General features: G+C 37.7%; 1 protein-coding gene across 4 annotated transcripts in view; it reads left to right on the top strand.

Annotated features, from left to right (window-relative positions):
• The window catches only part of SPATA6 (spermatogenesis associated 6), a 218,428-nt gene that overhangs the window by 56,564 nt on the left and 147,367 nt on the right, over positions 1 to 14,497 (top strand). For all 4 annotated transcript variants that reach the window (XM_030942935.1, XM_030942936.1, XM_030942934.1 and 1 more), the window contains exons 4-5: positions 8,032 to 8,073; positions 9,581 to 9,705. In XM_030942935.1, coding sequence (XP_030798795.1) covers positions 8,032 to 8,073; positions 9,581 to 9,705 — 167 coding nt within the window. The remainder of the gene's footprint in view (positions 1 to 8,031; positions 8,074 to 9,580; positions 9,706 to 14,497) is intronic.

The raw sequence follows: 14,497 nt of genomic DNA, 5'->3' as shown, positions 1-14,497 counted from the left end.
GATGAGCCACCCTCCAGGAACATCCACATGTTAGCTATTCAGAAACAGTCTTCTTGGGTTTTTATAGAGGCATCATGACATAGGCATGATTGTTTAAACTATTGGCCATTGGTGATCAACTTGACCCTCCACTCCTCTCCCCTCCTAGAGTTTGTGGGGGGTGCTGCAAGTCCCAACTCTAATCATGCTCTTGTCTTTCCAGTGACCAGCCCCATCCTGAAGCTGTCAGTCAACGTTGGCATACAAAAAGACAGTATTTTAGAGGGGGATGAAGACCAAATATATACTTCATAGTATCAGATTGATAGATTCTCATGACCTTCAAATCGGTACCATCATAAATTAGTTCTCAGTACTACCTTGGACTCCTTTTACTTCTTGGAAAACTTTCTCTTTAATTTCTATCATTGATATTCTAAAAATATTCATTTTTCTTATCAGGTGTCCCCTTGTTTAAACTCTAGTATTCTTTTTTTTTATGGTTTTTTTTTTTTTTATTATACTTTAAGTTTGAGGGTACATGTGCATAACGTGCAGATTTGTTACATATGTATACTTGTACCATGTTGGTGTGCTGCACCCATCAACTCATCAGCACCCATCAACTCGTCATTTACATCAGGTATAACACCCAATAGAGATGATTACTTCCCATTTCACTGACCAAAATTGAGGTAATAGTAGTGATGTGCCTAAGTTTATTGCACTCTGTCTTAAAAGTAACCTACATTCTTACCCGTACTTATCTTTGCCCAGTCTTACAGAATGAAGTTTTTCTGTTCTGTTCAAAGTTACTCTGTTTACGTGTCTTCTTTATCTCCTCATGCCATCTCTAGGAGCTTGTTCATTAGATGTGTCCTGTAAGCCACATTTCCTTAGTGTCTTTCTTGTCGCTGCTTTCTTACCCTATATAAACATGTTGTACTTTTCCACCCTAAAAAGAAATATTTCCTGTCTTCATCCTTGTCCCTCTCTAGCAACTGTCTTATTTCTTTATTCTACTCCTCATTCAGATACCACATATATTTTGTAAATCACTATTTTCTAGTTCTAGTAGAGTTGTTAGTGAAAAGAAAACAGGTTTGAATACAGTAATACCTGAGCTCAGGAACTGTTATCTTTGATAACATTAGCCTTTAGTCTGTTTTTTATCTGTAAAATAGAGGTAGTACTTACCTTGTTAGGGTTGTTTTAAGGACTTGTTTGAAGTTAATAGAAGCTTAGTTTTGACACACAGAAGATACTGTTTAAATGGTAGTAAACACTACTGTTTTGATTACTTGTAAGTTTTTTGTTTTTAAAATATTTTCTAGTTTGTAATCATGTTTTTCAAATAGTTGAGGTTGCAGAGTAATTGACTTCAGGAAAAATATAGTGTTAGTATATGTGGAAAATTAAGAAACTGAGCTTATCCTAAGATTATGTTTAACTCATTTGATTTCTTCTTCCCTTCCCTTTTCTCTTTCTCCTTCCCTTCCCCTTCCCTTCCTTCCCTCTCCTTTTCCTTCCTTCCTCCCTCCCCTTCCCTTCCCCTCCCCCGCTCCCCTCCTCCCTTCCTTCCTTCCTTCCTTCCTTCCTTCCTTCCTCTCTCCCTCCCTCCCTCCCTCCCTCCCTCCCTCCCTCTGTAGCTCTCTTGCTTTCTTGCTTTTTTCCAGGTTTTGTTTTGTTGCCTAGGCTGGAGTGCAGTGGCAGTCTCAGCTCACTGTGACCTCTGCCTCCCGGGCTCAAGTGATCTACCTCAGCCTCCCAAGTATCTGGGACCACAGGCACATGCCACCAGGCAGCTAATTTTTTGTATATATATATATTTTTTGTAGGGATGGGTTCTTGCCATGTTGTCCAGGCTGGTCTTGAACTCCTGGGCTCAAGCGACCCTCCCAGCTTGGCTTCCCAAAGTGCTGGGATTATAGGAGTGAGCTACCACGCCCAGAAATTCTTTTGATTTCTAATGAAATTTTATCGTATGCTCAGATATTTTCTAGAAGACAGGATTTTGCTTTGTGCTTAATCATAATTATTGTAAGGTCAGTCAAGTTTCATAGAAGCCAAACTCATATTAGTACCACTTCAGCATTTTCCCTTTTTTGTTCTTCCATTTATTGATAATGAGATTAGAAGAGGCATGATGTATTCATAGGATATATTGTGTTATTTGAGGGGTGATAGAAAAGTCTTTTTAAGCAAAGTTGCTTATCCAGTGACCTATGATAATAACTAAGATTAGTTTAAATATTTTTAAATTACCTGTACAGACACAATTACTATAAGAGAATATAGAGGATTAAGAAATGCATAAAATACAGACCCTTTGTTTAAAAGAACATCAATTGCAGTAAAAGAAGAATCAGGTATGTAACTATATAATCAGCATCCTTCCATAGGTGTCCTGGCTTTGAGAAGGTCAGAGAACTATTGTATGAATCATTCACATGGATGTTTATGTTGCTGAAAATTATGACAAGTCTTAAGTTTGAGATGAAGATTAGCCAGTTAGATCTTCAATGAAAAAGTGGTAGTAGCCATGAGTTTACGAGATTGCAATGAGAAAGGGTAAACAGTTGACAAAACCGTGTGGCATGAGATTAAAAGGAGATGATTGATTTCATGGTAAGAGTCTATTGCTTCTACTTCTCTCTTTGTAAAACCTTTAAAAAATTTTTTAATGATAAAAGTAGTATTGTTCAATGTATGAAAGGTAGGAAATATGAAGATATTCTGAAAAATTTAAACATTTATGTGATTAACATTTTGAGTGAGGAATTTGAACATTTTAATAGATCTTATGGAAAAATCAGCAAAGAACTTTAAAACAACAGCAACAACAAAACAGTGTATTGAGAACTTTCATGGTGGTATGTTTAGAGCACACACACACATATAATTTTGTGCAATTGAAAACATTTTAAAAACCTTTGTATTAGAAAAATACTCATAAATACACAAAAGTAGACCAAAGAGAATAATGAAACCCCCCATGTACTCAAAACTGAGTTCCATAATTATTAACACACGGCTAATGTTGTTTTATCTGTATCTTCTTACTTCATCGCCTGTTTTCAGATTATTTTGAAGCAAACTTCAGACATCATATCCTTTTATCTGTGGATATGGACATCTAAACTATAGGAACAGTACTATATCACATCTAAAAATGAACAATTTCTTATCAAATATCCACCCAGTTTACATTTCTCTGGTTTTTGTTTTGTTTTGTTTTTTGTTTTTGAGATGGAGTCTCAGTCTGTCTGTCGCCCAGGCTGGAGTGCAGTGTTGAGATCTCAGGTCACTGCAACCTCCACTTCCCATGTTCAAGCAGTTCTCCTGCTTCAGCCTCCCAAGTAGCTGGGATTACAGGCATGCACCACCAAGCCTGGCTATTTTTTTTTTTTTTGTATTTTTAGTAGAGACGGGGTTTCACCATATTGGCCAGGCTGGTCTCAAACTCTTAATCTTGTGATCTGCCCACCTCAGCCTCCCAAAGTGCTGGGATTATAGGTGTGAGCCACCTCATCCAGCCTCCCTGTTTTATAATTGTTAAAATAGTCTTGTGTTTGAATTGAGACTCAGATATCTAAGTTCCATACATTGTGATTGGTTGATGTCTCTGAAATATATATTTTTTTCTGTTAATTTTCAACTTCTTTAATTATACATGATAATGTAGATACTTTTCTGTTTAGCAGTCTAAGCATCTTTCATTCAGTATTGTTCTAGGTATTTCACATTTAAAAAACAGATTATAAAGTTGTTTCTAATTATTGCTGTTACATAAAAATACATTTGACTTTGGCATATTATCTTTGTTTTAGCAACTTTGCTATATACATTAATTTAAAAGAAATGTGTCTTTAAATTACTTTGGACATTTTGTGTTTGCATTGTCTTTAAATAACAAACATCATAGTTTCTCTTTTCTTACTGTTAAACCTTTTAATTTATTTATTGCTTTATTCCAGTGGCTCAGAACTCCAGTAAAATGTTGAAGTAAATGACAGCCGTGAGTGAAGTGTGTGTCTTATTCTTGATCTCAGAGGGAAAGTTTCAGCTTTCACCACTTGGTATAATGTTTGCTGTAGGTTTTTGGTAGAAAGCCTTTATCACATTAAAAAAGGTCCCTTCTAGTCTTGGTTTGCTGAGATTTTTTAAAAGCATAAATGGTGGTTAAATTTTATGAAACACCTTTTCTTTTTCTCTTTTATTCTGTTCATGTGGTAAATTATGCTGCATTATTTTTGAATATTAAACCATATTTGTATATTAGTGGATTTGAGTTGATAATATTTTGTTTAGGATTTTTGCATCTCTGTTCATGAAATTGATTGCCTGTCCTTTTTCTTTTCTTGTAAGGTCCTTTGTTGGGTTTTAGTATCAAGATTTTACTAAGAGTATGCACATCATTGGCATTTTGAAAATAAATTCACCAGTGCAGTCATCTGGCTTACTGTTTTATTTGTTGTAAGATTTTAAATAAAATGTATGTATTTGTGTGTATTTGTATGTGTGTACATGTATACACATACATAAATATACACACACGCACACATACATATGTGAGTATTCACTTTTTCCTATGTTATGTAAATGTTTTTCTTTTTGTAGGAATTTGATTTTTTTCATACATCATTATTTTGAAGCAAATCTCATATATCATATCCTTTTATCTATATATATGGATATTTCACTCTACTCTCTTCTTGCTTGAATGATTTCTGAGGACAAGTCAGAGGTATTTCTTATCTTTGCTTTTCTATAGGTTCAGTATTTTTTCCCTTTGGCTTCTTTCAGGATTTTTTATTTCTTTTCAATTTTGTTTTTCTTTTTCTTTTTCTTTTTCTTTTTCTTTTTTTTTTTAGATAGTCTCGCTCCTTCACTTCCGCAGGCTGGAGTGCGGGGGTATGATTTTGGTTCACTGCCACCTCCACCTCCCTGGCTCAAGTGATCCTCCTACCTCAGCCTCCCGAGTAGCTGGGACTAGAGGTGTGTGCCACCATGCTCTGCTAATTTTTGTATTTTCTGTAGAGACAGAGTTTCGCTGTGTTGCCCAGGCTGGTTTTGAACTCCTGAGCTCAAGCAATCCACATTCCTCAGACTCCCAAAGTGCTGGGATTACAGGTGTGAGCCACCGTGCCTGGCGCAAGAGTTTTCTTTTGTCTTTGATTTTCTGAAGTTTGAATATGATATGCCTAGGGATAATTTGGGGGGGGCATTTATTCTGCTTGCTGTTCCTTGACCTTCCTGTATTTTGGTTTGGCATCTGACACTAATTTAAGGAAATTTGTTGTCATTATTGCTTCAGGCACTTTTGTGGGTTTTTTTTGTTTGTTTGTTTTTTTGTTGTTTTTTTTTCCCCAGTTCTTCTCTTTCTGATATTCTCATCATGTGTATTTATACCTTTTGTTGTCATCTCAGAGGTCTTGGATATTTTTGTTGTGTTTTTTTTTTTTTTTCAGTCTTTTTTTTTCTGTTTGCTTTTTAGTTTTGGAAGTTTTTGTTGTGGTATCTTTAAGCTTTAAGATTCTTTCTTCAGCCATGTCCCATCTAATAGTGAGTTCATCAAAGGCATTCTTCATTTCCATTACAGTGTTTTCAATCTATAGTATTTCTTTTTTATTTGTGAAAGTTGTCAGAATCAAAATCAAGTCATCTGTGTTAAAAACAAAGACAAAAAACATCAAAAAAAACCCCTGACAAATAGAATGGGGAAAGACTATGAGGGGAGGATTGTTACACTTGTATGCCTGATAACAAAACTATCATAAAAGACTCTACAAAAATCTAAGTCTTGCACAAAGGCCATCGCAACCTAACCCAAAAAATACTTGCGTGAGCACATCTGCCCAGCAACTTCCTGTCCAACCTTGGACTGTCATCACCCTTGTTATTGATACTTGTAGCCAAGACTAATCATTTCAAAACAATTATGTAGTTTTCCTCACATTCCCTTTAAAACCCTTTGTCTGCCTTTGCCTCCCTGGATGCACACATAGTTTACTATGGCACCTGTATTCCCATTTCAATGCCCTATTCCTGAATAAACATTATTTTCTTTAAAGAGCCTCTTGCTGTTTATTTAGGTTGGCAGTTTTTTTCTTAGAATTTCCGTCTCTTTCTGCTTATGTTATCCAGCTGTTCTTGCATGCTGTTTCCTTTTTCCATTAGATCCCATGGCGTGTTATAGTTTTTCAAAATTCATGATATAGTAATTCCAACATTCCTGCCATATCTGACTCTGGGTCTGATGCTTGTTCAGTCTCTTCAAAAAACTGGTTTGTTTTTTTTTTTTTTTTTTTGCTGTTTAGTATGCCTTATGTAAGTATTTGTACGTAGTATGCACTTATTTGCTGAAAGCTATGCTGAGTGAATGAAACTGTGGTAAAGAGCTTTTAGTAATGTATCGGTAAGGTGTGAGGAGAGGGAGGTGTTCTACAGTCGTATGATCAGGTCACAGTCTTTTGGTGAGCCTATGCCCCTAAATTGTGACCTTCACCGGTGCTTCTGATTTTCCCGTCTTAGTTTGGACAGGATGGCTGGAAGAAGGGGCAGTGAGTTTTTCCCTTCCCCTGTGTGGAATGCTAGATATGGTTGGAGTTGGGTATTTCCCTTCTCCCACGTGGAAGGCTAGAGGGAGCTGGACTTGGGTTTTCTTCCCAGAAGTAGAACCCCAGAGTTGGCTGGAGTATTTGAGTATTTACTTTCTCTCAGATAGGTTAGGCTCTGATATAAGCCCAGTTGATTAGGCTGTAGAAAAAGAATCCTGAGGTCAGGTCTTGTTAAGAATGGAATGCTCAGGGCCGGGTGCGGTGGCTCAAGCCTGTAATCCCAGCACTTTGGGAGGCCGAGACGGGCGGATCACGAGGTCAGGAGATCGAGACCATCCTGGAATGCTCTGACATACTTCAAAATGGTTTCTTTTCTCTTCTCCCTGCTGGTGGAAATATGAGGGGATTTTTCTCCAGTGTTTATAGTGAGGACCTAGTAGAACTCCAGGAAGCAAAACTTAACAAAAACTTGAGAGCCCAATGATTGGCTCTCTCAGGAGTTTTATCTCTCGCACTTGTCCCCACTGAGCCTCCAGCAACTCTTCACTTAGAGTTCAGGCGACCCATGCAGAGTTTCACTAGTGATGCTGGAAGTGCGCTCAGGAAGCGGAGGAAAGTCATGACACTACAAGACAAAGTTGAATGGCTTGATATGTACCATACATAGAGGGCTGCAGCTGTGGTTGCATTCCATTTCAAACAGACAATTTATCTTGTAAGCAGACAATATAAACTTATGGTATCAATAAATATGGTACCATAAATGTGTTTTCTCATCCTTAGGATTTTCTTAATAACGTTTTCTTTTCTCTAGCTTACTTTATTGAAAGAATATGGTATATAATACATAGAGCATAAAATGTATGCTAATCAACTATGTTCCTAGTAACGCTTCTGGTCAGCAGTAGGCTATGAAGATTTTGGGAAGGAAAAAATTATACATGGATTTTTAATGACGCATGTGTTGGTGCCCCTAACGCTCAAGTTGTTCAAGAGTCAATGTACCTCACTGTACTCAGCACTCTACTTAAGAAATAAACATAATTTATATTTATAAAAGTATACATTAGGCTGGGCACGGTGGCTCACACCTGTAATCCCAGCACTTTGGAAGGCCGAGGTGGGTGGATCACAAGGTCAGGAGATTGAGACTATCCTGGCCAACAAATACAAAAAAAAAAAAAAAAAAAAAAAAAGGTAGCCAGGTGTGGTGGTGCGTGTCTGTCGTCCCAGCTACTCAGGAGGCTGAGGCAGGGGAATTGCTTGAGTCCGGGAGGCGGAGGTTTCAGTGAACCAAGATTGTGCCACTGCACTCCGGCCTGGCGACAGAGCGAGACACTGTCTCTAAAAAAAAGATGTGTACATTATATACGAATATATAAGCATATATATAGTCTACCTAGTGATTACTTTGGCTTTTAGATACTCCCATGATAAATTAAGTAATTTTTTGTTATTAATTTATTTAAGGAAATTTTTCTTTAAATTTTAGATGATACAGCAGTGTTCGAGTTGATACAGCTAGTTCCACCAGGTAATATATATTTATGTAATATATATAATATAATATATAATAATATATGATATATTACATATTGATTATACTATATTTGATAAGGATATAATATAGTGTATTGTATACTGATATAGTAAATTGACTTGGGAACTCATGTTAGTGACATGTTTTTTTACTTTAAAATCTCATCTTTCCAGGCCGGGCATGGTGGCTCATGCCTGTAATCCCAGCACTTTGGGAGGCTGAGGCAGGTGGATCACCCGAGGTCAGGAGTTCGAGAGCTGCCTCACCAACATGGTGAAACTCCGTCTCTACTAAAAATACAAAAATTATCTGGGTGTGGTGGTGGGCATCTGTAATCCCAACTACTCGGGAGACTGAGACAGGATAATCACTTGAATCTGGGAGGCAGAGGTTGCAGTGAGCCAGGATCATGCCATTGCACTCCAGCCTGGGTGACAGAGTGAGACTGTCTCAAAAAAAAAAAAAAAAAAAAAATCTCATCTTTCCTCCTCTTCCCAAGTTAAGAACAGTGTAAAGTTTCTATTGTTGATCTACTACGTGTAAAATGTCAGTAGACCAAAATAATATATACAGAAAGATTGTCATAAATGTCACTTTAATACATTGTTCTAAAATTGAATAGTAGTAATTGAAAATTGAAAATAACTTATCATTCTAAAATATTTTGTGACAGTCATAAAAATTGACTTTTAAGTTTTTGTGATTTTTCTAAAACTATATATTTTTATTGATAAAATAGTTAATTATCATTATTTTTGTGTGTTGCCTATTATTAGGGAAGGGAAGAGAATAAAACCTTACTTATGTAGTAATGTTACAGTTCCCTGGAGAAGGCAGAGTTAAAATATAGAGGATAGTTTCATTTCTGATATTGATTTCTGTGATTATAGATGACATCTATATTAACCAAATTTTTTTAATGTGAAAAATGGAGTGCTGGCTGGGTGCGGTGGCTCACGCTTGTAATCCCAGCACTTTGTGGGACCAAGGTGGGCAGATCACGAGGTCAGGAGATTGAGACCATCCTGGCCAACGTGTTGAAACCTCGTCTCTACTAAAAATACATAGCTGGGCATGGTAGTGCATGCCTGTAGTCTAGTTACTCGGGAGGCTGAGGCAGGAGAATCACTTGAACCCAGGGTGGGGTGGAGGTTGCAGTGAGCTGAGATGGCGCCATTGCACTCCAGCCTGGGCAAAAAGAGTGAAACTCCATCTCAAAATAAATAAATAAATAAATAAATACAAACAAACAAACCAAGGTGGAAATGGTAACTGACATATAAATGTTGGACCAACTTCATATTTTTGTAGTATGTTTCTGAAAAAGGAAAATGTGTTAATATTTTTAACATATCTTTAATTTTCCTTTCATAGAAAATAAACATGACCCAAAACAGGTATTTCAATAAGGCATCAGGCAATAGATACATGATACTTGATGATTTTGCTTCTAAATAGAATATTTTGTTATAATTTGAATCATAGGATATCTTTCTTGTAGTGGGTGAAACACTGTCTACATATGATGAAAATACACGGGATTTCATGTTTCCGGGTCCAAACCAAATGTCTGGACATCATGATTCAAACCGCCAGGTTACCATGAGGAGGATTTCTGGCCTTCGAGTAAGTGCTTGCAATTTTCTGAATCAGTTTTTGATGGAAAATCATTGTCAGAAACCACCGCATAGCGCTCGTCATCTTAAATGTGAAGAACAAATTCAAAGTGTAATTTAGTTTACTTCTTGTTTTATAGTTTAAATCTTAATTGTTTTAGATTTCAATATGTTACTTAAACATATAAAGGTATTTCTTTATAGCAATGTAAAAATGGACTAATACAGTAAATTGGTTACTTAAACATATTAAAATCTAAGTGAAAATAATTTAATAAAAAAAGTGCCATTCAAAATTTTTAAAATTTTAATTGACATTCTTCAGATCTCTGTCATCCCCTTCTCTCCCCATCCCCATCCCATCTCTGTCTCTCTGTCTCTTTCTTCTCTTTATTTTTTTCTCTAAGGAATGATAACAAACATTTGAAAAGATACTCAAACTCATTAGTATTCAGAGAAATCCAAGTTAAAACAACCATATGATTTCATTTATATAGCTATAAGATTGGGAAAATTTAATAAATCTGATAAAAGTGAAAAAATGAGAATCTTTTATATGCTGCTATACCATGCGATATGGTTAGGCACTGTGTCCCCACCCAAATCTCATATTGAATTTTAATCCCTGTAATCCTCTTGTGTCAAGGGTGGGACCTAGTGAGAGGTGATTGGATCATGGGGGTGGTTTCCCCCATGCTGTTCTCATGATAGCAAGTGAGTTCTCACGAAATCTGATGGTTTTATAAGTGTTTGACATTTCCTGCGGCACATACATTTTCTCTCTCACCTGCTGCCATGTAAGATGATGTGCCTCTTCCCCTTCCACCGTGATTGTAAGTTTCCTGAGGCCTTCCCAATCATGCAAAACTGTGAGTCAGTTAAACCTCCTTCCTTATAAATTACCCAGTCTCAGATATTTCTTGATAGCAATATGACAATGGATTAATAGAGTAGATTGGTACCAAGGTAGTGGGACATTGCTATAAGATACCCGAGAATGTGGAAGTGAATTTGGAACTGGGTAATGGGCAGATGGAGGAACAGTTTGGAGGGCTCAGAAGACAGGTAGATGTGGGAAAGTTTGGAACTTCCTAGAGACTTGCTGAATGGCTTTGACCAAAATGCTGTTAATGATATAGACAATGAAGTCCAGACAGGGGTTGTCTCAGATGAAGGTGAGAAATTTGTTGGGAATTGGAATAAGGGTGACTCTTCCTATGCTTTAGCAAAGCGACTGGCAGCATTTTGCCCCTGCTGTAGAGATCTGTGGAACTTTGAACTTGAGAGAGATGATTTAGGGTATCTGGTGGAAGAAATTTCTAAGCAGCAAAGCATTCAAGAGGTGACTTGGGTGCTGTTAAAGGCATTCAGTTTCAAAAGGGAAATGGAACATAAAAGTTTGGAAAATTTGCAGCTTGACAATGGGGTAGAAAAGAAAATTTGATTTCCTGAGTAGAAATTCAAGCCAGCTGTAGAAATTTGCACAAATAACAAGGAGCTGAATGTTAATCACCAAGACAATGGGGAAAATGTCTCCAGGGCATGTCAGAGACCTTTGTGGCAGCCCTTCCCATCACAGGCCTTGAGACCTAGAAGGAAAAAGTGGTTTTATGGGCCAGGCCCAGGGTCCCTGTGCTGTGTGCAGCCTAGGGACTTGGTGCCCTATGTCTCAGCCATTCCAGCCATGGCTGAAAGGGGCTAACATAGAACTTGGGCCGTGGCTTTAGAGGGTGCAGGCCTCAAGCCTTGGCAGCTTCCACGTGGTGTTGAGCCTGTGAGTGCACAGAAATCAAGAATTGACGTTTGGGAACTTCTGCTTAGATTTCAGAAGGTGTGTGGAAACGCCTGGATGCCTAGGCAGAAAATTGCTGCAGGGGCAAGGTGCTCATGGAGAACCTCTGCTAGGGCAGCCTGGAAGGGAAATGTGGGGTCAGAGCCTCCACACAGAGTCCCTGGGGCACTGCCTAGAGGAGCTGTGAGAAGAGGGCCACCATGCCCCAGATCCCAGAATGGCAGATCTACCGACAGCTTGCACCATGCGCCTGGAAAAGCTGCAGACACTCAGTGCCAACCAGTACAGGCAGCCAATAGAGAGGCTGTACCCTGCAAAGCCATGGGGCAGAGCTGCCCAAAACCTTGGGAATCCACCTCTTATATCAGCAGGACCCGGATGTGAGATATGGAGTCAAAGGAGATCATTTTGGAGCTTTAAGATTTGATTGCCCTGCTGGGTTTTGGACTTGCATGGGGCCTGTAGCCCCTTTGTTGTGGTCAATTTCTCCCATTCGGAATTGTTGTATTTAATCAATGCCTATACCCCCATTGTATCTAGGAAGTAACTAACTTGCTTTTGATTTTACAGGCTCATAAGTGGGAGGGACTTGCCTTGTCTCGATCAAACTTTGGACTGTGGACTTTTGAGTTAATGCTGAAATGAGTTAAGACTTTGGGGGACTGTTGGGAAGGCATGATTGGTTTTGAAATCTAAAGATATGAGATTTGGGAGGGTCCAGGGACTGAATGATGTGGTGTGGTTCTGTGTTCCTACCCAGATCTCATCTTGCAGCTCCCGTAATTCTCATGTGTTATGGGAGGGACCCAGTGGGAGATGACTGAATCATGAGGATGGGTCTTTCCCATGCTGTCCTCATGATAGTGAATGGGTCTCATGAGATCTGATGGTTTAACAAACGAGAATTTCTCTGCACAAGCTCTCTCTTTGCCTGCCACCATCCATAAAAGATGTGACTTGCTCCTCCCTGCATTCCACCATGTGGAAGTGTAAGTCCAGTAAACCTCTTTCTTTTGTAAGTTGCCCATTCTCAGGTATATCTTTATCAGTACCTTTAGAAATGAACTAATACAGTATCTATCTTAAAGATGTATTATCTCTGATATACTAAGAGCCTTCTTAAGAATGTTTACCTGTTTGTTCATAATAGTGAAAAATGGAAATAATTGATATGTTAGTAGGAATTTAGATAGATTAGTTGTAAAACATTTATGTAATGGAAGTACATATTCATATACCTAAAATTAAAAGCTGCATCAAATCACAGCTTACTCTCTATCCTTTACTGTAATTTCTTTCAAGTTCTGTGGATGATTTGCAAATATTTTATTGCTGAAAGTAAGTCTTCCATGCAGAGAAACCAAGAGAAGCCCATGCCATTTCAAAAGAGTTTAAGCAAAAATTGTCCAGTTTGAAATTATTTGGATAGACCTTTAAAACTAATTTTGTAAAATATTAGAGTAGTCTGAATAAGGAGAGTGTTGATATATGAACAAATATAGTGAATCTAAGTAGTATCTCCTGTAGATTTATGATATGCCCTATTCCAAGAAAAAGCAGCTTCATCTTAACGAAAGTATAAAAGTTGACTAAGTAGCAAGTCTATAAAACTATACTTTATTTGAGGATATTTCAATGTCCATTAGTGAGCTTCTGTACTATGAACGTCTTCAAAGAGTATTTCAAGATCTGTGTGGAAACATACGATGAACAAATAATCACATTTTAAAATTATGGTCTCTTTAATGTAATTTAAAATTCTGTATTATACCAATATGGTAATATAAACTCAAGAGTATGGAGCATTAACAGGGATTTACTTTTCATCATTTAATTTGAGTTACTTTTGCATTTATTTGGAAGATGATGGATTATTAAAACAAAAATATATAAAAATTAGGACTTTTAGGAATGGCAGTTTGAAGAGATTGAGAGTTCTTATAAAACTAGACAAAATTTTCACAAACAACAAATTCAGGATACTGGAAACTGACAAAGTAAGACAAATGAAGAAGTTTTCATGCTTGAAAAACTGCTAAAGCTTTGGGAAAAACTGGCGAGAGTACTAACATTCTTGCCTGGGGTGCTCTTATATTCTGTTTGGTAAGTGAGAACTAGAGTTTATCTGTTCTGGAGCTAGGTGCAAAAATCAGCAGCTTAGCTACCAGGGGGAACAGAATCACTTTTGGACAGTGGCACAAATAGTCTTTGCCAGCTAACTGTAGTGCATTCAGTTGGAGCAGATGAAGAAACCCCACAGCTTTGCTAGGCAGAGCTCTAACTGGGGCAAGGATTACCTGCCAGAAAGTTGACAGGGAGGTCCTGGGAGTAAGGTAACAATAAAGGGCTGAGATAAACTCTCCACCTATTCTTGGCTGACTGTGAAACTGCCTGTCAAGGGGAGACAGTGAAAGTCCAGCCAAAAGTGAAAGCCAAGGGAGACTGGAATCCTGGCTGCAATTTTTAATGATTTCCTAATCTACACATAGGTCATCAGTAGAGGGTAGGACTCCTATGGGTTCATTGCATGACCACTTACCTATGCATATGCAGGTGAGATTCCTAGAAAGAATCAAAGAATAAAAATACATAGAACATATATAAAGTGAACACCAAATTGGCAGTTCTAAATCTAGCCATATCTATCATTATATTTAAATACGAATAGGAAAAATGCTTCAATTAGTAGTTTGTTGCCCTGGCAGAAAACAATGCACTCCTTCTGGGAATTCTTGTGATTCTGTATAATCATCTGTAAGTCCCAGGCTATTCTGAAGCCTTTATTATGGCAAGGATTCAGACAACTTTTGGGATTAAATTCTGGCACTTTCATGGATAAACTGAGTAACCTTTGGCAAAGCACCATAACATGAAGATATCATGGGGTTTTGGGGTGGATTAGTGTAAACTTGTAAATGGTTATAGCAGTGTCTGGCAAGTAAACACTCAATAAATGTTAGTGATAGGATGATAGCCATGAATATCATGATGGTGATGATGGAGTAGTGAT

Source organism: Rhinopithecus roxellana, chromosome 12 (genome assembly GCF_007565055.1).
Source record: "Rhinopithecus roxellana isolate Shanxi Qingling chromosome 12, ASM756505v1, whole genome shotgun sequence".
In the NCBI taxonomy this organism is placed as follows: Eukaryota; Metazoa; Chordata; class Mammalia; order Primates; family Cercopithecidae; genus Rhinopithecus; species Rhinopithecus roxellana.
The sequence above is the reverse complement of the archived record's forward strand: the minus strand, read 5'-3'. Positions and strand labels throughout refer to the sequence as shown.